The sequence below is a fragment of the Antechinus flavipes genome, chromosome 1 (assembly GCF_016432865.1).
Source record: "Antechinus flavipes isolate AdamAnt ecotype Samford, QLD, Australia chromosome 1, AdamAnt_v2, whole genome shotgun sequence".
Classification (NCBI taxonomy): domain Eukaryota; kingdom Metazoa; phylum Chordata; class Mammalia; order Dasyuromorphia; family Dasyuridae; genus Antechinus; species Antechinus flavipes.
In genome coordinates this window covers 336,300,304-336,326,644 of record NC_067398.1, presented here as the reverse complement: position 1 = coordinate 336,326,644, position 26,341 = coordinate 336,300,304, and the positions used below count along the sequence as shown (strand labels likewise).

General features: G+C 37.6%; 1 protein-coding gene across 1 annotated transcript; it reads right to left on the bottom strand.

Annotated features, from left to right (window-relative positions):
• Positions 1 to 1,564: 1,564 nt before the first annotated feature.
• On the bottom strand, positions 1,565 to 26,136 carry NME4 (NME/NM23 nucleoside diphosphate kinase 4). Its single transcript, XM_051968907.1, has 5 exons — positions 25,901 to 26,136; positions 9,695 to 9,828; positions 8,855 to 8,956; positions 2,894 to 3,006; positions 1,565 to 2,001 (listed from the first exon to the last, which is right to left on the bottom strand). The coding sequence occupies exons 1-5, from the start codon at positions 26,046 to 26,048 to the stop codon at positions 1,881 to 1,883; spliced, it is 618 nt and encodes a 205-aa protein (XP_051824867.1). The 5' UTR covers positions 26,049 to 26,136; the 3' UTR covers positions 1,565 to 1,880.
• Between the last annotated feature and the right edge of the window lie 205 nt (positions 26,137 to 26,341).

Here is a 26,341-nt window from a genome sequence, read left to right as displayed (position 1 = left end):
CCCCCCAAAAAAATGAATGCTGTATTTTATATGTAAATAGGCTATATTAAGACAGTTTCGGAAGAAGGGAAGAGAGATAATAGTTCCACACTGTTCTCTGGCCTTGTTGGAGCATATATCAACTGGAATTGACATTTACTCTTGGGCACTCCAATTTGGGGAAGATATTGACAAACTGGAGAATGCCTAAATAAGGGCAACCAGGATAGTGAGGGAATCTTTAAGAGGATTGTTTATGAGGATTAAGTGAGATAACATACTTTGCAGATCTATTAGATGCCCTTTGAGGTTTCTTCCAATTTACCAAATCCCTTCTTTACTTAGCAACAGTCCAGATAGGAGGTAGATAGTGTAGGGGTAGGGAGGGAAATATCAAGAAAAGAGATTGACTTCTTTTTTTCTCTCTTTCTCTGAATAGTATTTTTTTCCCAATGGGTTCAATTCTTTTAGATGGCCACATGTTTAGGAAGAAAATTTCATTTCGTCTAGTATATCTGCATTCAGGGTATGGTAAAAGCTACCTTATCACACTCATTCCTACAAAATCCTTTTTCTAAATAACAACAAGTAACAGCTGTAATTCAAGGAGTATCATGGTACAGAGCTAGCATTTACATAGCATTCAAAAGCTTGCAAAGCACTTTACCAATATCTTGTATTGTTATAACTCTGGGAGACATGGGCTATCATCCTCATTTTACAGATGAAACAATAGAAGAAAAAAGACAGTAAGTAATTTGCACATAGTCACCCTACTAGGAAGTGAATGAGGCTACATTTGAATTGTCTTCTTGCTCCAGACCTAGAGCTCCATCCATAGGAACCACCTTGTTGCCTCTTATATATGGGTATCTCACAAAGTGACCCAAACTTGAAATCAAAGGATATGAGGTTGGATATTGGTTTTTTTTATTGCAGATAAATGAATTAATGCATGTAAACTGCCACAAAGAGCTCAGATGCCACTTGCGTTTGCTTTTTTTCATAATGTCTACTGCACTGCAAAATAATTGAGAAATCAGAGTCACTTGGCTTTGTGACATCTGGGTTCCCAGGCTGAGTCCCTCAGTCCATCAGAGAGAAGGAAAGAATATGTGAGCTTTAGCTTCATTCCACAAACTTTGATGTGTATGTGTTTTCCACTCACAAAGTAATTTGTTAGGCGCTCTTGGGGATACAAAGAAGTTTAACATGCAATTGTGAACATTGAGGCACCTAGGTGTTGGGATGGATACAGCAAAGGGCCTAAAGTTAGGAAAAGAACTGAATTTAAATCCACATTTAAAAAAGCAAGCAAACAAACAAAAAAGGTGAAAATACTATGCTTTGATCAGCCTCATATACTGCACAACTGTGAGACTCTGGGCAAATTACTTAATCTCCATCCGCCTCAGTTTCCTCATCTGTAAAATGGGGATAATAATAATAGCACTTACCTCAAAGGGTTGAGAAAATATTTGTAAAGCACTTAGCACAGTATGTGACCCAGGGTAAGCTCTTAATAAAGGCTTCTTCCCTTCCTCTTTCCCCCACTTTAAAATGCAAAGAAAGAACTTGATCTCCATTTATAGAAACAAGACTGAATTTTAATGTGTCTCCTTTAATAGTCATCATTATCTCTGGCTACAAGCAATTACCCCCAAGGTTGACTGGCACTGTGGTCTTGGGAAGGATAAGACTCAATCCTTTGAGGTTTGGGGCACAGAATGAAAAGGCACATAAATGGTATCAGAGAGGTCTCTGGGGTGGGGGGGAGAGGGAGGTTAGCATAGGGGAATGGCGGGTAGCTTCAACAGGAAGGAATATAGCATTCTCATTGGCAGAGGTAGTTGCTCCTGGATTGTAGCCAGTGTGTGTGGGAGGTGGGCTGAGACCCTCCCTCACACATGGTACAGGTTGCTGTGACTACAGCAGTTCCATTCCACCAGCTCACTGCTATGAAACCACAGGCTGATCTCTCTCTGGGCCACTTCCACTGAATCGCTGGCATGGACAACATTCCTGTACCAGAGAAACAAGCAACAAGGATAAATGACAAGTCTGGGGGCCTTCATGTAGCTGGTGGCTGGTATTATCCCCTGTACTCCCAATCCTTTGGTTCTTTTACACTAGTCATCAACTTAAACAGATGGAGAAATAAATGGTCAGAAAAACAGGGTATTCTTTTCTCCCACTTAAACTCCATTTTGGTATTGTCTTCAGCTCACCAGAATAGCTATACTTCTTTCCTTCAAGTAATTTGAATAATTCACATTTATATAATATTCCTCCATCCTCAAATGATCCATGCATCCCAACAATTATTGTATTAGCTAGAAACCTAGAGTCTCTTCCCTACTGTGGCTAACATGCTTGAAAAATCCATCTACAACAGGTGTCTCCACTTCTTTTCCTCTCACTCGCTTTTTAATTCTCTACAACATTGGACCTCAGCATTCAACTCAAACTACTCTTTTCAAAATTTCAAATGATTCCTGAATTGGCAAATTGAATAGCCTTTTCTCATTCCTCTTCCTCGTGGACCTCTCTAAAGCCTTGAAGGGAAAAAACATTTGTTATGTGCTTGTTTTGTACCAGGCGCTATGTTTAATGCTTTAAGCTATATTCTCATTTGATCCTCACAACAACGTGGGAGGTAGATACTATTATTATCCCTGTTTTAAAGATGAGGAAACTGAGGTCAAGAGAGATTAAGTGAACCTCCAGAGTCAAATATTTAAGACTGAATCTGAATTCCAGGCGAGTGCTCTACTCACGGGGCCACCTAGTTGAGATGCTATCAATCACCCTCTTCTTTCCTAGGTTTTCTGGTGATACTGCTCTCTTTCTTTGCTTCTTCTCAGTTTCCCCCCCTTTCAAACTGCCCAGTCTGCCAGGCCTTCCCCACCAGTACCTGCTGATGTGAACGCTGAAATCTCCCCGGATTGTTCCAGGGGCAGCTTCTGCTGAGTCAGTGTCTCCTACCATGGCCCTAGAAGTACGAACCACATTGTAGCCTTCCCAGACCTGCAACACCAAAAAGACCCACATGTTCTTTTCTATAAAAGGGAATTGAATGAGGCAATTACAATAGACTTGAGATAGAAAATGTTCATCACATCCAGAGAGAGAATTGTGGAGAATGAGTGGATCAAAGCACAGTATTTTCACCTTTTTCAAAAAATATGCATGCATAATTTTTCAACACTGACCCTTGCAAAACTTTGTAGAACACAAAGTTTTACAAAAATGTATGTTGAAAACTAATTTTATATGTATTTGGAAAAATTAAAATAATATTGAAAAAAATCAAAATCAAGAATTGAAAGGGAATTGGACAAGTCTGCAATATCTGTCTCTTATTTCCATGGATTTGTACAATTTTCCACAGAAAATTTAAGATACACTCCCCTCAGCCTATTTTCTGCTTTTACAGATCCACTTTCTCTGTGAAGATTTTTCTGATTCTGCCAACTAAAGTGGATTCTTTTCCCCTTGAAGTTCTCCTACAGTAATCTATCTATCCCTCTTTTTTTGCTCCATCATCATCCTTTACTTCATACTGGATCAGGATATGTCACATTCTAGCTCTGAGGCAATCAATAAATTAGCAACTGCACATTAGACATACACAATATGCCAGGCTATATATATATTCCAGTGTTAAGCAAGCACTGAGATGCTGCTGTTTTTCATTTTCATACCCTTTGTACTTAGCACAGGTTAAGTAAGAGATAAATGTTTGTCGAGTCATAGAATTGAGCACATCTTCATGGAGTAGTTGACCAAAACTAACCAAATTCAACACTCCCAGTAAGAGCAGGTAGAAATATGGAGGACAAAAAAAATTAAGGACATTGGAATAGAGAAAGAACATTGTCCTTCCCTGTCCCTGTCCAATATACTCATCATATAATTGTATATGTTAGAGTGACTCATATTTGTATTTTTCCCTCCGAATTTGACTGCAATTTTCTTTTTATTTAATATTTTTCCCCAATTACATGTAAAACAATTTTTAATGTTTGTTTTTAAAACTGAGTTCCATATTCCCTCCTATCTCTTCTTATCCTCTTGAATTGAGAAGGTGCATGTGAAGTTATACAAAACATTTCCATAAAAGCCATGTTGTGGAAAAAGACATAGATTTCTCCCTCTCCCCCCTAAAAAAAAAATCCCTCAAGAAAATAAAGTTAAAAAAAACTATGCTCCAATCTGTATTCAGATACAATCAGTTCTTTCTCTGGTCATGGACAACATTTTTTCATCAAAAGTCCTTCAGAGGGGATGTGGGAAAACAGGGACATTAATACATTGTTGGTGGAATTGTGAATACATCCAGCCATTCTGGAGAGCAATTTGGAACTATGCTCAAAAAGCTGACAAATTGCGCATACCCTTTGATCCAGCAGCGTTACTACTGGGCTTATATCCCAAAGAGATCATAAAGAAGGGAAAGGGACCTGTATGTGCAAGAATGTTTGTGACAGGTCTCTTTGTAGTGGCCAGAAACTGGAAACTGAGTAGATGCCCATCAATTGGAGAATGGCTGAATAAATTGTGGTATATGAATGTTATGGAATATTATTGTTTGGTAAGAAATGACCAGCAGGATGATTTCAGAAAGGCCTGGAGAGACTTACACGAACTGATGCTGAGTGAAATGAGCAAGACTAGGAGATCATTATTTACTTCAACAACAGTACTATATGATGAGCAATTCTGATGGACCTGGCCATCTTCAGCAATGAGATGAACCAAATCAGTTCCAGCGAAGCAGTAATGAACTGAACCAGCTAAACCCAGAGAAAGAACTCTGGGAGATGACAAGAACCATTACATTGAATTCCCAATCCCTATATTTTTGCCTGCCTGCATTTTTTATTTTTTTAAAATTTCCTTCACAGGCTAATTGTACAATATTTCAGAGTCCGATTCTTTTTGTATAGCAAAGTAATGGTTTGGATATAAACTTATTTTGTATTTAATGTATACTTTAATATATTTAACATGTACGGTCATCCTGCCATCTAGGGGAGGGGGTGGGGGGAAGGAGGGGAAAAAGTGGAACAAAAGGTTTGGCAATTGTCAATGCTATAAAATTACCCATGCATATAACTTGTAAATAAAAAGCTATAAAAAAAAAGTCCTTCAGAGTATGGATTGTGATTTTCTTTTTTTACTACTTCTCTATAGCATTTTATTTTTCCAAATACATGTAAAGATCGTTTTCAATATTCATTTTTGTAAAACTTGTGTTCCAAATTTTTCTTCCTTTTTCCATTATCTCCCACCTCCCCAAGACAACAAGCAAACTGATATAGGTTAAATATGTACAATCCTTTTAAACATATTTCCATATTTGTTATGTTGTACATGAAAAATCAGACAAAAGGAGAAAAAATGAGAAAGAAAAAGCAAGCAAACAAAAAAGGTGAAAATACTATGCTTTGATCTGCATTCAATCTCCATAGTTCTTTCTCTGGATACCGATAGCATTTTCCATCCCAAGTCTATTGAATTGTGTTGAAACATCCCATTGCTGAGAAGAGCTAAGTCCATCATAGTTAATCATAGACTGATTTTCTTGATGGTAGGACCTTGCTTTGTTTGAGCTTTGCATTTTGTCCCTCTGCTAGTACAATGTTTTGCATATAGTGAATGTTTAATAAATGTTTGATGTGAATGAAACAATTGCTCTGGTGTCCAGAAGAACTGATTGCCTCTAGAATCAAATATAAAATTCTCTTTGGGATGTGAAGCCCTTCACAGCCTGCCCACTTCCTTTTTTCTATGTTGCTTATGCTTTACTCCTTTCTATGAACTCTTTGCTGAAGCTATACTGGCTTATTTGCTGTTCCTCACATCTCCCAACCCGGTACCTTTTTTCCCCCTTTTTCTTAAATATTTTTTTCCAACAAATAAAAATATCTACTTCCTACTTTTTACTATACTCCCCTCTTCAACTGAAGGGGTGGGGGGGAACACAACAAAACCCTTGTAAGAAAGATGTATAGATAAATAAATTCCTGTACCAGTCATGTCAAGAAATAGATGTTTCAATTTCTACCCTGAGTCCATCACCTCTGTCAGATCAGGAGCATGTTTCCTCATAAATCTTGTGGATTGGGTATTATGTTAATCAGAATTCTTGAAGTTCTTCAAAGTTGTCTGTCCTTTTGATATTATTGTATAAATTGTTCTCCAGGCTCTGCTCACTTCACTATGCATCAATTCATACTATGTTTTTCTGGATCTCTGACAGTGTTTCTTTCATAATTTCTCACTTTATAATAATATTCCATTCCATCATATTCATATACCATAATTTCCAATCCTGTGCCTTTTACTATGTCCCATGCTTGGAATCAGGGTGTTAAGGATCACACCTAAGTGTGAAGGAGCAGATCGATTCTCCGAGAGCCCCACAGCTGTGAATCATAACACCCCTGAAGGAACTGCAAATCAGCCTTTACTGACGCAGATGTTGCTTGTGGATTGGGAATGAAATAAATCAGAGGGAAGAGGGAAAGGAGAGAAGTCAGAGAATGCAACTGTCTCTCAGTCTCCCTGTAGTGTTATCATCCTCTCACATGAAGGGATCTGTTCTGCTGATCAGAATTATTTCCCCAGTAGCCTCTAGCAAATGACTCCTGTACCATCAGGGGTGTGCTATAGTCAGCTTAATGAACAACTTTCAAGAGCTGATTGTTAAATTTTCTTTTTTTTTTATTAAAGATTTTTATTTTCAAAACATATGCATGGATAATTTGTCAACATCGACCCTTGCATAGTCTTGTGTTCCAAATTTTCCTCTCCTTCCCTCCATTCTTTCCCTTAGATGACAAGCAATCCAATATATGTTATACATGTTAAAATATATGTTAAATCCAATATATGTATATATATATTTGTACAATGATCTTGCTGCACAAGAAAAATCAGATCAAAAAGAAAAGAAAATTAGTAAGAAAACAAAATGCAAGTTAACAACAACAAAAAGAGTGAGAACATTATATTGTGATCCACATTTAGTCCCCACTATTCTCTCCCTGGGTGCAGATGGCTCTTTTCATCACAAGACCATTGAAACTGGCCTCTGATTGTTAAATTTTCAAAATGAACATTCATATCTCAAAACTTGGCAAACATTACAATTCTTTTGTTGATTTGTCTAAACCAAACATTCAAATACTATGAGTAATGTAACTGAAAGTGGGGATCATGATATTATGATTTACTATAAGTAAATGTTTGAATCCCTATTTAATATACCTTTATATCCAGGGTCAAATAGACATTTCTCATGTAAAAAGAAGTTGCAAATGAAAAAAGTTTAAGAAACCCTGGTCTAGACTTAAGAAAGTGATAGACAAAACATTAATGATGCAAATTCAACTTAAAAGTGTGTGGTGGGTATATTTTCCCCTTGGAGAGTCAGTTATTAAACATTTATCAACATAAATGCCAAGAATATTTTCACTCCTCACTTTTACTTTTTGGCTTCCCTTAAAATATAATTTCTTCAGGAGGACTTTCCCAACCCTGCCCTGCTCCTCCCCCACACCTTTACTCCTTTTTCTTAAGATCTTTGACTCATTTTCCATATCTTGTATAAAGATTCCACATATTATGTAAAGACAGTTATTTGCTCTGTCCAAAGGGCTATAAAACTGTGCATACCCTTTGATCCAGCAGTCTCACTATCAGGTCATAAGATCATAAAAGAGAGAAAAGGACAAATGTTTATGTGCAAAATGTTTGTAGCAGTTCTTTCTGTAGTGGCAAGGAACTGGAAATTGAGTGGATCCCCATCAGATGAGGAAGGCTAAATAAATTATAGTATATAAATGTAATGAAATATTATTGTTCTATAAGAAATGATAAGCAGGATGACTTCAAAAAAGCTGAAAAAACTTATATGTACTGATTCTGAATAAAGTGAACAGAACCAGGATTACTTTGTACACAGTAACACTAAGACTATATGATTCATTATGATGAACTTGGCTCATTTCAACAATGAGGTGATTCAAGAAAATTCCAATAGACTTGTGATGGACAGTACCAACCATATCCAGAGAAAAAATTATGGTGACTGAATGTGGGTTAAAGCATAGTATTTTCACTTTTGTTTATTTATTTTTTCTTCCTCATGGTTTTTTCCCCTTTTGGTCTTATTTTTCTTGCACAATATGACAAATATGTTTTGTTTAACTTCACAAGTGGTTTCTTAATTGTGGATGGGGATAAGGAAGAGAACCTAGAACTCAGAAATTTTAAAAACAAATGTAAAAAATTATTTTTGTTTCGAATGTTACTAGGGAAAATACTAAAAAAAAACACTATGACAAATGTGGAAATATGTTTAAGAGGATTGTACATATTTAACTTGTATCAGAGTGCTTGCTTTCTTGGGAAGAGGGGCGAAGTAAGGAGAGGGAGAAAAATAGGGAACACAAAGTTTTACAAAAATGAAAACTATCTTTACATATATTTGGAAAAATAAAACATTATTGAAATTTTTTTTAAAAGATAGTCATTTGCATGTTGCAAGCAACCTGAGGGCAGGAATCATGTATTTGCTTATCTTTGTATCATTAGAACTTAGCACAATGCCTGGCCCACATGGTAAGCACTTAACTTACCATGTTTTTGACTGACTGACTGATTGACAGTGCACCTGCTCACACCACACAATCTTTTTTTGACAAATAAGGAGGACTAAAATATATGGGAAAATACCAACAAAAGAGCATAGTTGTTGTGTCCCTTTCATTGGCATTAGTGGCATTTGCTGAACTTCCAGCACCCCAAAGGAAGCCCCACCTCTCACTTTCCCTCTTAGTAGAACCCAGACCCAGTCTAATCTTACCATAGCGACCACGGGACCAGAGCTCATATAATTGATCAAGTTTGGATAGAAGGGCTTCTTCTTTAGATCATGGTAATGCTCAGCAAGAACTTTCTCTGGAGCCTGGAAGGCAATGGGGAGAGAGCTGGGAAGAGTTCTGGAACCAGAGAGCAACAAGAGAACTTGTAGAAGGTTAGCCTTCTCAGGACCTGATACATGTACCTCAATGGATGCTGGGTTGATTGATTGAATGGTAGTAGCTCCAAAGTTCCAAAAAGTCAGGGGATTCCTATACCACCAACCCCTCTTTCCAACACCACACCTTCCCAGAGCATATCAGTTTTGCCAATGAGGGAAACAGGAGCTAAAAATGGCTGCTGATGGAAAACTAAATGTTGTTGGCCCTTATAGGCATAAAAAAGAAGCAAAGGGATCAAGTTAGAGAGACTCCATGATATTTCTTCCACACCCTGACACTTGTACCAGAAATGATGGACTTCATTGGAACCAAGGAGAATGGAGTGCTGAAATAGCGACCAGAAAGTCATTAATATTCAAAGGGGCAAATACAAGGAAAAGAGATTAGACGTGTTCTGCTTGACCTCAGGGGAAGAACTAGAAACCATATGTGGAAGTTGTAGAGAAACTAATATCAAGTCAGCATAAAGACCTAGAGTCTCTGAAGATGGCAGGCTAAGCTGGTAAGTGAGTTTGCTTGGCTGGGGCATCATGCAGGAAAGTCTGGCTTTGGTCAGGACTGGGGCTTTGCTTTGGAGACTTAACTTAAAGTTCCCACCTCTAAGCAAGTAACAGAGCCCCAGCAGGGAGATTCTGAGACCCACCCACGGCAGGCACCGTTACCTGTAGGAGTTTCATGCCCACCAGTTTGAACCCTCGTCTCTCAAAGCGTCTGATGACATCTCCAACCAGCCTCCGCTGAACACCATCTGGCTTTACTGCAATCAGTGTCCGTTCCTGGGTTCTAATAAGTCCTCCTATAGAAAAAGGAAACAGAAGGTCATCACCAGGACTGAACTCTTGGGCCTGATGGGGTATGAATAAGATCAAATTCAATGAGGAGAAATGTAAAGTCCTATGTTTGGATTTAACAAAATCAACTGCATAAGTACAAAACACAAGTACAATGTGATCAGATAATATAACAAATAAAAAGGATCTGGAGATTTTAGTAGTTTGACATTATCCAACAATGTGATAAAACAATCAAAAGAGCTAATGCCATCTTGAGTTGCATTGATAGAAGTACTATGTCAAATATTCCCATTATTCTCTACATCTGGAGTGTTGGATTCTAGAGACTTTCTAACAAGTTAGAAGAGAATAACGAGAATAGTATGAGAACTGAAACCCCCAGATTTTCAGGATCACACTTGGAGAACCACAGTTGAAGAAGAAACAGGAGAGAAGGAAGTGGTGGAGGGTAGCAGGAATATGAACATTTTTAAGTATTCAAAGGGGCATCATATGAAAAAGATTAGACATGTTCTGCTTGATCTCAGGGGAAGAACTAGAAATCATATATGGAAATAGCAAAGAAGCTAATATCAAGTTAGCAGTGAGAGCTGTCCAAAAGAGAAAAGAAACTGTGAACCAGGAGACTATTGTACATAGTCACAAGATTATAGGATGATCAACTATGATGGACTTGGTTCTTCTCAACAATTCCATAATTCAAGACAATTCCAAAAGATTCGTAATAAAAAATGTTGACCATATAAAGGACTGCTTGCCATCTAGGGGAGGGGGTGGAGGGAGGGAGGGGAAAAAAAAAATTGGAACAGAAACGAGTGTCAATATAATGTAATTATTAAATAAAAAATTAAAAACAAAAAAAAAAACAAATCACCAGCATCAAAAAAAAAAAAAAATGTTGACCACATCCAGAGAAAGAATTATGGGGTCTGAATGAAGATCGAAGCATACTATTTTCACCCTTTTGTTGTTGCTGATTTTCTTTCTCATGATTTTTCCTTCTGTTTTGAGTCTTCTTTCACAATATTACTAATATGGAAATATATAACATTTGTTACCTATATCAGGTTGTTTGTTGTCTTAAGGAGGGGAAAGGAAAGAGAGATAAGGAGAAAAATTAGAAGTTCAAAATCTTAGAAAGATGAATGTTGAAAACTATCTTTACACGTATTTGGGAAAAAATACTAATAAGAGGGAAAAAAAGAAGAGACTATGATAGTAGATCTTGGATTCCACATTGTTGAATTTTCAAGCACAGGACAAACAACAAATTGGAAATATTCAAGTATTCAGGTATGGGTTGGATGAGATGGATCAAATGTTCTTTCCTACTCAGACATTCTGTCATTTGTTCTTCATTTTCAAAGAGAATCAATTACATCCATTGCAACTGTCTGTAGGCTGGGGGAGGGGGAACAGATATTTTGACTTATATGTGAATTGGATTTAAATGAATCAGAGTTGCACAAAATTTTTAGCCTTAACTATTTTTGTGACCCTGGACTAGTCATTTCACCTCAATGCCTTAAAAAAAAGTCATCACTCTAATTTATAAGAAATCAAACCATTCTGCAATTGATAAATGGTCAAAGGATATGAACAGACAATTCTCAGATGAAGAAATTGAAACTATTTATGGACATATGAAAACATGCTCCAAATCATTATTAATCAGAGAAATGCAAATTAAGACAACTCTGAGATACCACTACACACCTGTCAGATTGGCTAGAGTGACAGGGAAAGATAATGTGGAATGTTGGAGGGGATGTGGGAAAACAGGGACACTGATACATTGTTGGTGGAATTGTGAACACAATCTTCCATTCTGGAGAGCAATTTGGAACTATGCTCAAAAAGTTATCAAACTGTGCATATCCTTTGATCCATCAGTGTTTCTACTGGGCTTATACCCCAAAGAGATACTAAAGAAAGGAAAGGGACCTGTATGTGCCAAAATGTTTGTAGCAGCCCTGTTTGTAGTGGCTAGAAGCTGGAAAATGAATGGATGCCCATCAATTGGAGAATGGTTGAGTAAATTGTGGTATATGAACATTATGGAATATTATTGTTCTGTAAGGAATGACCAGCAGGATGAATACAGAGAGGCTTGGAGAGACTTACATGAACTGATGCTAAGTGAAATGAGCAGAACCAGGAGATCATTATATAACTCAACAACGATACTGTTTGAGGATGTATTCTGATGGAAGTGGATCTCTTCGATAAAGAGAGCCTTAATTGATCAAAGATGGACAGAAACAGCTACACCCAGAGAAAGAACACTGGGAAATGAATATAAACTGCTTGCACTTTTGTTTTTCTTCCCAGGTTATTCATACCTTCTGAATCCAATTCTCCCTGTGCAACAAGAGAACTGTTTGGTTCTGCACATATATATTGTATCTAGGATATACTGCAACCCATTCAACATGTAAAGGACTGCTTGCCATCTGGGGGAGGGGGTAAAGGGAGGGAGGGGAAAAATCGGAACAGAAGTGAGTGCAAGGGATAATGCTGTAAAAATTACCCTGGCATGGGTTCTATCAATAAAAACTTATTTAAAAAAAAGTCATCAGCCTCACTCTTTCTTCATCAAAGTCCAGGGGCAGGACAAAAATCAAGGTGAATGGCAATGGCCTGAGATGTAGTAGAAAACTGTGGCATCTTTTAAGTCTGATCAAGCTCGAAGCACTCCACAGTACCTGCTCCAGCTTCATGGCAATTGGAATAAATTACTCTCATCTGCCCATTCCCCCAGGAAGTCTTCACATGCTTGAAGTATGTCCCTTTAACTCACCAACAAATTGAGGCCTATTGGTTATCCTCAAACTGGTTTAGCCTGTCTACCCAGATGTTTATTGAGGTGCTGTCACTGAACATGCTTGCAGATATTTGGAGCCACGGGTGAGAGATGAGTGAATCAGGTAGACACCAAAAGTAGGTGAGAAGCCCTAAAACCAGAAGCCCTCATACTAGATATGCTAGTCTTACTGAACAACCCCCTCATCCCACAGAAATTGTAGGACCACAAGTCTCTTCATCTCTCCCACTGGCCTGGAGTGGAGGGGAGACATAGGCTGAGCTACTTGGTCTCAGTTTTTCTGACAAAGAAATTCTCTTTTTCCCTCTCTTCAGGAAACCTATTCAGTGTCTATGGAAAACTCCACTGTGGAAGGCTACATCTCAAGGGAGCAAAAATATTGCCTAAAGTCTGCTGAGATGTTTCAGGATCTCTCTCATCTCACTGTCATTTTGAGAAGACTTTACCCTGGGACCGCCCTGAAGAAGAGTGTCTAGAGGCCAGATGCTTGTAACAGCAACATGCATGTTTAGCACAATGTCTGGCACATAGTAAGTGCTTAATAAATGTTTATTGATTCGTTGACTGATTATATGCTAGTCTAGGGCTCCCAGCTGGGGAAAAGGCACAGCCACAAAACAACAGTTTTTCCAGAGCAACCCAGCAGTCCTAAAAATACCACCCAATGACGTAGTCTGCCCAGTTACTAAGACATCTTTGCTGGGAAGGAGGGAGGCTAATTAGGAACACATCCATGGGGAGACCTGGAGGTTTAGGCAGAGGTAGCGCAGCTCCCCAGAGTAGGACAAAGCCAAATCTCTGCCTCTTCTCTTTACACTTGTGTCCTGTATCTCAAGACTGAGGGAAAGGTACCATATTCCAACATATTCATTCAGAGAGTTATCCTTCAGTTTCCTCATCACTGTTTCATGAATCAGTATTTTTAAAATTAAAGAATGGTAGAGACCAATGTTGGGGGTTGGGGAAAATCAACTAGATTATCCCCTAATAAATAGTTCATCTCAAAAGAGGCAACAAAGCACAAGGCAGAGGGAGTAGATGGAGAGAGAGAAGAAGGGAAGAAGGAGGAGAGAGAAAAAGAGAAGGGTAAAGAGTGACAGAGAGACAGATCAAAAGGAGAGAGAAAAAGGGAAAGAAAAAGAGGGATTGAGAGAAAGAAAAAGAGAAGAAGAAAGGGGGAGAGAGAGAAAAAGAGGGGAGGGAGGGAAAGAACAAGAACACAGGAAAAAATGGAATGTAGCCTTTTCTATGTGTACTTAATCTTGAGAAATAGTAATAGATTCAGTGAATTTTTACTGTAACTAGCGTGACAGCAAATGCTGGGAACCAACAATAATACTATCTTATTTCAATGTCCTTACTCTTTGACCTGGAAACCACATAGCTAGGCATATACACTAGGAGGTCAATGATTAAAAGAAAGGGCCAATCCATACTAAAATATTTATAGCAGCACTTTTTATAGAACTGGAAACAAATAGATGGCCATTACTTAGGGAATGTCTAAACAAATTATGAGACATGAAAAAATAAGAAATATGACAAAATCAGAGAAGCATGAGCATTACATGAAAGAGAGAAGCATTATATGAAATGATGAAAAATTAAATAAGTTATAACTAAGAAAATAGTTTACATGATAGCTACATATAAACCACAATAACAATAAAAAATACTTAACACTGTATAAATAGAATGACCAAGCTCATCCCTGAAGAAGAGTTTTAAAAAATGCCTGCAAACATACCCTTGTCTCCCCATTTTCAAAAAACCTGAAAGTGGGTTAAGCTATAATATTTTCATATTTTGTTGTTGTTCATTTTTCTCGTGGTTTTTTCCTTTTTGATCTGATTTTTCTTGTATAATACAACAAATATGGAAATATGTTTAAAAGAATTACACATATTTAACCTATATCAGATTGCTTGCTGCCTTGGGAAGGGGGAGAGGGAGGAAAGGAAGAAGGAAGAAAAATTTGGAACACAAAGTCTTACAAAAATGAATGTTGAAAATTATCTATACATTATTTGGAAAAATAAACTACTATTAAAAAACCCTTCCATCTTTCCCCAGTTTTAGAACAATAACTGTCCACTTTGACTATTCCTGGAAAAGTCCATCTACAATAGAGGCATGTCCACTTCCTTGCCCCTCACTCTATTCTTAAGTCTTTACAATCTGGCTTCTGAACTCATCATTCAACTGAAAATACTCTCTCCAAAGTTGCCAATGATTTCTTAATTGCCAAATTTAATGGCCTTTCCTCAAAACTCATCTTTGTTGACTTCTCTGCAGCCTTTGATATCATTTATCATCCTCTTCTCAACACTCCTCTCTAGGTTTTTGTAATACTGTTCTCCTGGTTTTCCTTCTACCTTCTGTCTGCTCCTTCTCAGTCTTCTTTGCTGGATCATCATCCAGGTCATACCTACTAATCTTGGATGGCCCAAAAAGCTTTTGTCCTGGGTCCTCTTCTCTTCTTTTTCTGTACTATTTCACTTGGTGATCTCATTAGCTTCTGTGAATTCAATTATTTTTATGCAGATAATTCCCAGATCTATTTGTCCAATTCTAACCTCTCTCTGATCCTCCAGTCTCTCATCTCCAACTGACTATTGGAAATCTCAATTTGGATGTCTCATGAACATATTACATGTCCAAAATTAGGCTCATCTTCGCGCACCCCCAAATCTTCCACTTTTCCTGACTTCCTAATCACTTTCAAAAGTATCACTATATTCTGATAGTCACACATGATACAACCTAGGTGACATCCTCAAATTTTCATTCTTTTTGAACCCTCTTCCCATATCCAATCAGTTGCCAAATTGTGATGTTTCTACCTTCATAATACTTCCCCTAGAGAGCCTCTTCCTTCCTCTAAGTTGCCACAACTCGGGTGTAATCCTTCATCACCTTATGCCCCGATTCTTGCAATAGCCTGGTAGATATCCCACTCCAGTCCATCTGTCACTAAACTGTTAAATTGATCCTCCTTAAGCCTATGTGATCCCATTCCACTCGCATTTAATTTACTCCAGCAGCTTCCTATTACTGTGGGGATCAAATACAGAACCTTCTGCTTCACTTTTAAAACTCATCATAACCTCCTGCCCCATGCCCTCAACCCTTACCACTCACCTTATGCAGGACACTCTATCTCTTGACTCAGTATTTTCACTTGCCATCCCCTGATGCCTGTAACTTTCTTCCTCCTCATCTCCACCTCCTAGCTCCCCTACCTTCCATCAAACCTCAGCTAAAGTCACATCTGCAAGAAGCCTTTCATAATCTTCCTCCATTTCAATGTCTTCCCCCTGAGATAATCTCCTAACTTGTTTGTACATAGTTGGCTCCCACAATTCACTGTGAGTTCCTTGAAAGCAAGGATGATTATTAGCTTTTCCTTGTATTCCCACCATTTAGCAAAGTGCTTAGCTCATAGTAGGTGCTTAAGAAATGCTTGTTGACATGACTAATAAGGAATTATGTTTTTAAAAAATGCACATATTTAATCTATATCAGATTGCTGTCTTAGGGAGGAAGAAAGAGAGAAAAATTTTGAACACAAAATCTTACAAAAACAAATGTTGAAAATTATCTTTACATGTATTTGGAAAATAAAATACTATTGAAAATTTTAAAATTAAATAAACTACATTGTGATTCAGCCAAAAAAAGGAAAAGAAAAATGCTTGCTGACTGATTATGTTTGGCCCAAGAAGAAATGAGAAAAATGTCCCTTCTTCCTTATCCTTGGCAGAGTTGAGAAACTAGAAGAGCAGAATCTACACAGCTGTTGGATGAATTTTTGTTAAACTGCTTTTTTTCCTCTTTCTTTTTTATCCTTTGATAAGGAATGGCTTTCTGGGTAAAGATGGAGGAAAAGTTACACAGCATCTTGAAATAAAGGTGATGTAAAAATAAAATATACCAATAAATATTAAGATACTAATATAATTACATTTCTGTATTACTTAACAGTTTATAAAACATGATTCCATAATAACATCTTCACATAGGTGGGACAAATATCATTATTTCTACTTTACAATTGAGGACATCAAGGCTCTGAGAAATTAAATGACTCACCCACTATCATAAGCAAATAGGGGAAAGAGTTGGTATTCAAACCCAGCTTTAAGACCACTGCCCTTTTCTGTATAATGCTTTCTTTTGGCTTGCTAAATCCTGTGGACTATACTATACTCTTATAACTTACCCCATCTTAAGCTACAGGAATTGGTAACTTCTTAGGGACTTGTTAGCAGCAGGACTTAAAGAAAAGGCTATTATAGATACCAGGAAAAGCATCCAGAGTTCATCTCAAAAAACTTTATGCTTGACTTACTACTGAGTCATTTCAGTCATGTCTGATTCTTCATAACTCCTTTTGGGGTTTTCCTGGCAGAAATCTTAGAGTGATTTACTATTTCCTTCTCCAGATCATTTTATATTTGAGGAAACTGAGGCAAATAGGGTTAAATGATTTGTCCAGGGTCACATAACTACTATCTGAGGCCGAATTTGAACTCATGAAGATGAGTCTTCCTGATTCTAAACCCAGTGTTCTGTCCACTGGGTCACCTAGTCCTGATATCTATTCTCAAAATAGAAATAGTTTGGAGTATATGAGCATGGGGATACCTCCCATCATGGGAGTTCTTCCTTGGCGCCTGACTCTTCTTTCTCCATATTCTCTCTTCAATACAAGTAAATAAGCCATAGTGATTACTCAGTGACTCAGACCTGATACTTCCATTTTGACCAATACATATTCTTTTATCCACTAACACTATGTCAAATCCTAAAGCAAAATTTTTTTCTAAAACCTTATTATTTTAATATCAATATAGAACTGTAGTTTCTTAATTAGGGAAAATCTTTTAAGAAGTGTAATAGGTACTGAAGCAGAAGCAAAGATTATCTCCTTTAAGATGATAGCTCCTCTTTTTCCATACCTCAATCTTAGCTTCCTGGGTCCAAGTTCAGATGAAGATAAGCAGGACTATATAATGCCAGTCCAACCCAGCTTATTATCCCAAATCCCCATTTTTCATTAGCTTTTTGTTGAAGAAACTAGCTTACCATACTAGCTTTTAATTGTATCTGAAAATACGATTGTCTTCTTTCAGGGTTAGAGTATTCTATGGCATCATCCTGCCAACCAATTCTTACCTATCTGCATGTATTTATATTTCACCCTGATAAGGTAAACCACTACAGGTGAAATAGCTAGATGGTAAAGCAAATAGGGTGCTGGACCCAGAGTCAAGAAGAAACCAGTTCAAATCTTTATTAGCTGAAAAAGTTATTTAACTACTCACATCCTAATCTGTAAAATAAAAATAATAATACTTACATTACAAGATAGTTGCAAGGATCAAACGAATTTATAAAGTGTTTGGCAAATCTTAAAATGCCATATGCACATTAGTTATTATAATTAAAGTGCCACAATAGATGGCGTACAAGGCCTGAAATTAGGAAGACTCATCTTCCTGAGTTCAAATCCAACCTCAGACACTTATTAGTTGTATGACCTTGGACAAGTCACTTAACCCTGTTTCCCTTAGTTTCTTAATCTGTAAAATGAGTTGGAGAAGGAAATGGCAAACCACTCTAGTAGCTTTGCTAAGAAAATCCCAAATGGAGTCACAGAGAGTTGAACACAGATGAACAACAACATTATTATTATTAATTCTCTAGTTTTTTCATCTATAAAATTGGAGCAACAATAGCACTTACCTTGTCGGATAATTTTAAAGATCAAATTATTTTCTATGTAAAGTGCTTTACAAATTTATAATACTATATACATGTTAGCTATTATTATTACTTCTCTGAGTCTTAGTTTCCTCATTTATGAAAAGAATTTAATAGTACTTAGACTACCTCTTTGGCAAGGTCATTGTGAGGCAAGTACTATATAGATGTGAGCTTTTACTAATAGTCCTTCAAGGTCATGCAGCATTTTCCCCATTATACATGAAGAAGTGGATGAAGTTGAAGCAATTTGTCCAGTCACAAAACCAGTAAGTGACGGGAGCTGAGTCTCCTGATTTGAAAGCTATTATTCTTTCTGTTATTCTAAGCTGACTGGTAAATGTGAAATGGAAACTAAGAGGAAGCTCTCAGCATATAGGATTTAACAGTTTATCTGAAAATTTACAAAGAAATACTAAGGAGAATGGCGTTACATTAACAGCCCTTCTCCTACTCCAAACAAGGCTATCTTAGATCTAGTCCTCCTGTACATTCTTTAGGCCACCCCAACAGCAACTTGGAGATAAGATGAACAGGGATAATAAGGGATAGACTGAGCCTCATCATACAACATTCCCCTAAAGCCCCACCCTCCATAACAAGAATTACCGCATAATTGTCCGAAAGCAGCTTGAAGAGATAAGAGGTTTGAAGAAAAAAAAAAGCTATGAGGAAAAGACCCAGAATTGAACAGGAGAAGTGAGCTGAATTGTCTTTGGAAAATGCAGAGGTCTTTTAATGACCCCAAGTGTCTCTCTGAAACAAAACTATCTTTTTTTATAAGGTTGCATAATCTACAAAGAAAGATTGTATCCTGAGCATCTCCAAGGGAGGAAGTGATGGACATTGTAAAGAAGTTATGAAAGATATCATCAAACTAGGGTAAAGGCTATGATCAAAGAAATCTATGGGATGGTGTCAGGACAAGAATGAGAGATGCTGATAAAGATGTCCAGAAACAAAACAAAACAAAACAAAAAAGATTGTACCAGGTCTTATGGGAGGAAATGAAAAAGAGCTGCACAAAAAGAACAGACATTGGTGGATTTCAATCTACAAGTTTAGAGAGGATATGTGAATTGAAGGGATAACAAGTCCATCTGAATATTCAATTAAGAAAAAAGGTCAGATCTATTCTAAAGGTACAATATCCCATTCTGCATAAGGGTCCAAACAGTTCTTCTAAGAACCCCTTACAATGTGCCCAACACAGAACTAACCTGTCACAGTCAAGGGCAAGAATGAGGACACAAAGCTTTCTGTATGTGGTCCAAAGGACTGGAAACTGGGAACCATGACAGAATGTGTGGGGTTTGACCCAGTTTTTGCTTATGGCTTTGGGAAATGATATCTTTGAATTTGCATATAATTTTTAACTTTTCAAGGAGACATTTCATCTATTAACTCATTTGATCCTCACAACAACAGTACTGGAAAAGAAGCAAGGTTGAGATTTTATTCCTCTCCTAGTTTTCAGATGAGGAAAATGAGGCATAAAGGTTAGGAAATTTTTCAAAGATCATATGTTTTGTGGCTAGCTACTTAGTGAATAAGTTGGTAACTGAAATTCCAGTTTCTTAACTCTTAGATGAGTATTTAAATAAATTTGAGGGCTTATATAAATCTGGCACTAATGTGGATTCCTCCCTCAGAGCCTCAATTTCCTCATATGTAAAAAAGCAAAAGATGGATTGTATAATTTCCAGAATCTCTTGCATTGCTTATAGTATGATTTGTAATATGTAAGTATTACCAGTAAGCTTCCCTAATTCCCAAATTCCATGAAGTCTCAGAGTTGAGAAACAGTGTGTTAAAAAAAAATAAAAGTACTGATTTTGGGATCAAAGGACATGAATTGCAATATTGCAATAACCTTAGGCATAACAATTAACCTTTCTGAGCTTGTTTCCTAATCTACACAGTGAGAATTTGACTAGACATACACACACACACACACACACACACATATGACAGAACATCCACAGAAGGTTATAAAATTCAGCTCCTTCACAATAACAGTATTTCTATTCCCCTAAACCTGCCCAGCCTCAACCTGTTTTCCCCTAGCATTCCAGCATTCTTTGGCTCTCAGGGCCAACTTCTTTTTGTGGTTTGGTCCAAGGAAAAGGAAATTAGAGGTATTGAATTCAATTCAATTCAAAGAAGGTAGACAAAGATGAGAATCTACTACGTTTTTAGTAAGGTGAAAGCCTTGAGAACTCCAAATAAGCAAACCATCTGTCAGATTATGGAGACCTCTATCTCTCCAGATACAAAAAAAAGCAGAACCACACCTGGTAATCTTCAAAGTGAGAGCCTTAATAATGTGGCCTTTTTGCAGCTAAGCTTCTTAGCAAATGATGCTGTCTTCATTTTATAGACAGTGAGAAATGGATGAATGATTCATCCAACCTGCTGAATAAGGTAGAAGAGTAGCTTCCGCAGATGTTGTACCAAAAGGAACATCATTAGATTTAGGATCAGAAAATCTGGATTTCATTCCCAGCTCTATTATTTACTAACCATTTGAGTTTAAACAAATCACCTCTTCCTTTCTATATACCTCAATTTCTGTATCTGTTAAAAATAAAAGAATAGAACTAGATGACTTCTAAGGTCCCTTCCCTTTATAATCCTTAGATTACATTTAGAGGAAACTAGGAGACACAACAGATGAAAGTCTGGGTCAGAAAAATCTGTCTAGTTGTTACTGGTTGGGTAACAGTGGGCAAGTCACTTAAGCTCTGTCTGCCTCAGTTTCCTCATGTAAATTGATAATTATAGAACCTACTTCCCAGGACTGTTGGGATAAAATAAATGTCCCAAGAATCTGTCCTTGGTCCTATGCTGTTGAAAGTTTTTATCAATAATTTGAGTTAAGGCGTAGATAGATGCTTATCAAATGGGCAAATGACAAGAAGCTCAAAGAAATAATTTAAAAAGCAAATGCCTCTTTATTGGAAAATAGCTAAACAAATTGTGTTCTCTTTTAATGTTTGTTATTGTGTCATAAGAATGATGATTATCAACTCTAATGGATGTGGCTCTCTTCAACAATGAGATGATTCAAACCAGTTCCAATAGTTCAGTAATGAAGAGAATCAGCTATACCCAAAGAGAGAACTATGGGAAATGGGTGTGGACCACAACATAGCATTTCCACTCTTTCTGTTTGCTTGCATTTTTGTTTTCCTTCTCAGATTTTTTCTTTCTTTCTAGATCCAATTTTTCTTGTGCAACAAGATAACAATATAAATATGTATACATATATTGTATTTAACATATACTTTAACATATTTAACATGCCATCTTGGAGAGGGGGTAGGGAGGAGGGGAAAAGTTGGAACACAAGGTTTTACAAGTGTCAATGTTTGAAAAATTACCCATGCATATGTTTTGTAAATAAAAAGCTAAAAAAAAAAAAAGAAATGATGATCATGAAAAGTTTAGAGAAACTTGGGAAGATTTGTATAAACTGATTGAAGTAAGCAGAAACGAGAACAATTTCACAATTAATGTAAAGGAAAACAATATGGAAAAACACTAATCAATCAATAATCATCAGATTTCAGATCTCTTGCAAGGCCCACTAGTGACTTCAGAGAATTGATAATAAAACATGCCTCAATAACAGAAGTTGTGGACTACAAAAGCTGAATGAAGCATGTATTGTCTCATAAGATCAATGTGTTGATTTGTTTTTGCTATAGTTCTTTGATGTAAAGTAGATTTTCCATAGTGGGGAAAGAAGAGAAGAAGTCATTGGGAAGCAATAGTAATTTTTTAGTTAAAAAAATTTTTTTTTGATTTATATTTTAAGAGAAACAGACAGAGATAGAGAAACAGAGAGCTGGTTTACAAGTTGAATGACAGTTTGGATTCAAGTAACTAGAATGTTGAGCTGAAAAAATGAAGATGAAATTTAAAAGAAATATATAAATAAAGTCTTATACTTTACATTTAGTTACTTAACAAATATAAGGTGAGAGATGCATAGTTAGAAATCAGTTGCTATGAACAACTTCCTAAAATGTGAATTGGAAAAGATAAAAAACTCCCAAGAAGTGCAGGGAAACAGAATTTGCGAATTGGAAAAAGAAAATAACTCACTAAAAAAAAAAAAAAAATTAGTGAAATGGAAAAAAATTCCATAGAGCAAAACAACTCAATTGGATATATACAAAAAGAAGTAAAAAAAGCTAATGAAGAAAATAACTCACTAAAAATCAGTACTGAACAAATAGAAATGACTGATTCATTGAGACATCAAGAATCAGTCCAGCAAAACCAAAAAAATGAAAGATTGGAAAAAAATGTCAAATATTTACTTGGAAAAACAACAGACCTGGAAAATAGATCTAGGAGAGGTAACCTGAGGATCATCAGACTACTAGAAAATTACGATGAAAAAAAGAGCCTACATACTATTTTACAGGAAATCATCAAAGAGAACTGCCCAGAAGTAATAGAACCGGAAGGGAAAATAGGCATTGAAAGAATTCATAGAACACCTTCTGGAAAAGACCCTAAAATAAAGACTCCGAGGAATATTGTGGCCAAACTTCAGAATTTTCAGACTAAAGAAAAAATTTTACAAGCAGGAAAAAATAGTTCAAATACCGAGATGCCACAATAAGGGTCACACAAGATCTGGCTGCCTCAACATTAAAGGATCGAAGGGCCTGGAATCAGATATTCCGAAAGGCAAAAGAACTTGGAATGCAGCCAAGAATAAACTGCCCAGCTAAGCTGAGTATTTTTTCCCACGGAAGAAGATGGACATTTAATGAAATAGAGGAATTCCATCTGTTTCTAAGGAAAAAACCAGACTTAAACAAAAAATTTGATCTCCAACAACAGGAATCAAGAGAAGTAGAAAAAGGAGAAACTAGACAACATAGTAAAGTAAGAGAATACAGTTCAACCCAACTCCTCCTACAACTACTTCAACAAAGATGAGAAATTGAAGGATACACTGCAAGACTCAAGTGTTTCATTCAAGTCCTCTATCTTCAGAGTCGATGTTCTTTTCACTTGCCATTGTGCTTCCCATGGTCAGGCACACTGTAACATGCCCTTGACTCCTGTGCCTCCAAATCCTGTATTTGGAGTGACCAAATAAATGTCTCCTCCCCAACCCACTCACACACACACACACACACACAAAAAAAGAACAAAAAAGAGAAAAAAAATAATAGGTGGGCAAAACTAAAAAAAAAAAAAAAAAAGGAAAATTTATATTTAGGCCTTTGCACTGATTAAAAAGACAAAATTCAAGAAAAAAAGAGTTTTTAAAGGGCTTATTATCACATCATGGCGGTAGTGTTGTTGGGACTTATGTTGTTAATAGACAAAAGAAGCATCTTCCCTATAAGGACAAAGTGTTTTGTTTGGGTCAGGCAATCATAAGAAGATGGGATTGGTCCCCCCTAAGTATTTTGATTAGACCACCTTTCAAATGAATATGTAGAGAGTGAGTATGCAAGGCAGCTGCTGCCACAGGCACATTATGAGGAAATGCTATTACTGCAGGCCCAGAAGGTTAAAACATGTTCTACATTGCTGACTAATTTGATACAGTAGTAGGGCCATAATAGATGCAGAAAGTGCATTTTTGGAGAACATGTCTGGCTTCATTTGATGCTATATTTGCTGTTAAATAAACATACTGGATATTTCCTACAAAAAAAAAAAAAAAGAAAGAAATCAGTTGCTATGAAGAAGACCTGAGAGCTCTAATAGACCCCAAGCTCCATATGGTAGCCACCAAAAAAAACCAACCCCAAAAACCAAATGGGACCTTCAGTCTTCTTGAGATATATAGTACTCAAGATGATTCAAGGTGATAATGGAGTTGGCCCCGCTCAGACCTTATCTGGGACACTGTGTTTACTTCTGGGTGCCACATTTTAAGGAGAACATTGATAAACTGGAGCTCATTCAAAAGAGAGCAAGTTGACTAGGATGATGAAGGATCTGAGAACATGACAGTTAAAAAAAAAAAAAACCGAAGTTGTATAGTGTGGAGAAGAGAAGATTAGGAGAAAATATATCTGTCTTCAAGAGGTGGCAAAATGGCACAGTAGATAGAGTGAGGGACTTGGCTCAAAGAAAACATGACTTCATATCTCAGCTTTGTGATCCTGGACAATCTCTCTCAGCTCCAGTTTCCTCATCAGCAAAATGGGAATAATAATAGTATCTATCTCTATTTTTTTTGAAAATCAAATGAAATAACATGTAAAGTGTTTTGTAGTCCTTAAGTATACAGTCCCTGTATACAGGGAAGAAGACAAAAGTTGACTGGAAGGATACAAAAACTGAGTAATTTTGTTTTTACCATGCTAAATTTAACCTACACTTTTGGGAAACAAATTGCATGTAATAAAAATTAATGTTTCATATAAAAAAATTAAGTGTTATATAATTGTTAGCTATTTTTATTAGTTGGAGAAGGAAATGGTAAACTAGTATCTTTACCAAGAAAACTCCAAATGGGATCATAGTCAATTGGACAATTACAACAGCAATTATTATTATTAGTGTGGGAAGGGGATTAAATTCGTTCTGCTTGGTTCCAAAGGGCAGAACTAGGAATAATGGGTGAAACTTTTAGAAAAGCATATGTAGGCTTAATTTGAGAACAAGAATAATTCCTGACAATTAGAGCTATACAAAAGCTGACAGGGGACTCCTCAGCGGTTTCCTCTCTAGAGGACTTAATTGAAGTAATTTATTGACTGTATTGTAAAGAAATTTCTTATTCGAATCCAGATATCCTTCCAAGTTCTTTCCAATTTTAGAGCTACTGTTATTCCAAGGACCTGGCCTTGCTTCCCTTTCACTGCTCACTTTATTACCTTGCTCCCCTACTCTCAACAAGTTGATTAGGTTTGCAGATCTCCAATCTAGCAAGAAAACAGGGGTGCAGTGCTATAAGAAAAGGGGAGAGTCATCAACTCAAGCTGGAACAAAGGACAAACAGCAGATTTGGGGGGGGGGGGAGCTATGGTTGACTCGGTGCTGAAAAGTAGGCTGCAAAGACCGTGGGGCAAGGATTTGGAGAGAAGGAACTAATTTTCTGACTCTATTTCATACCTTCATGCTGGCTGTGAGAGTCTATATTCTACATTGTCCACTGTCCACGTGGGCGCCTATGCAGACCAGGGAACAAAGAGCCCAGCGCAGAAGACCTCTCCCTATGACTTAACTGGGTTAAGAAAGTGAAGCAGGCCACAGGGAAGGATGCTGGCCGGCCAGCCCATTAGCTGGTTTTGCAATCATCCCGGAAGATCGGATGGGCCTGGAAAAGGGAAGGGATTGGGTAGAGTTTGAGTCGGGAGCTCTCGCAATTCTCCAGAAAGCAAGGCGGTAGAGGGAAAGGAGCGGCGGTTGGTGGAGGGAAGAACCCTAGCTTCTCCATCCCCACCCCGGCAGCTCCTTCACGTCCTCCTGGGCGGCCGGGGCCTCCCTTTCCCACTCACCAGAGCTGTAGCGGTGCGGAATGGAACTAGGCACTCCTCCGTGGGGCAGGGACCGGAGTAGCGGCCTCGTACCCGGTGTGGGGCTACTGCCCTGGACGCAGCCGCGGGCCAGGAGGCTCCGCAGCGCGCAGCGTGGGAAGAAGCCCATGTCTGGCCCCTAGCCCTGAGCCCCGGGCGGCCGGGCTGCTCGCCCTCAGCCCGGCCCGGTCCCCAAGTAAAGGGCGAGTTGGAGGAAGGGACGGACAGGGACCGGGGCGGGTCTGGTCAAGCACTAGCCTCCCACCTCCATCCCAAAGGGGTGGGAGGTGGGGCGGGGAGTGAATGGAGTATGGGTGGGAACACAAGCCGAGTTTCAAGTTTCAGACCCACCCCTTTGAAATAGTTTTTTCTTTTCCTTTTCTAGGGATGGCTGTTGTCCCATCCACCTAAGTACCCTTGCCT

Bases quoted from the DNA above. Each gene is read 5' to 3' on its own strand.
- NME4 (XM_051968907.1), bottom strand. From the start codon at position 26,048: ATGGGCTTCTTCCCACGCTGCGCGCTGCGGAGCCTCCTGGCCCGCGGC. The intron at 8,957-9,694 runs GTAACGGTGCCT...ATTGCCTTCCAG, and splicing joins TGGGCATGAAACTCCTACAG to GCTCCAGAGAAAGTTCTTGC. The intron at 3,007-8,854 runs GTAAGATTAGAC...TTGGTGTTGCAG, and splicing joins CTGGTCCCGTGGTCGCTATG to GTCTGGGAAGGCTACAATGT.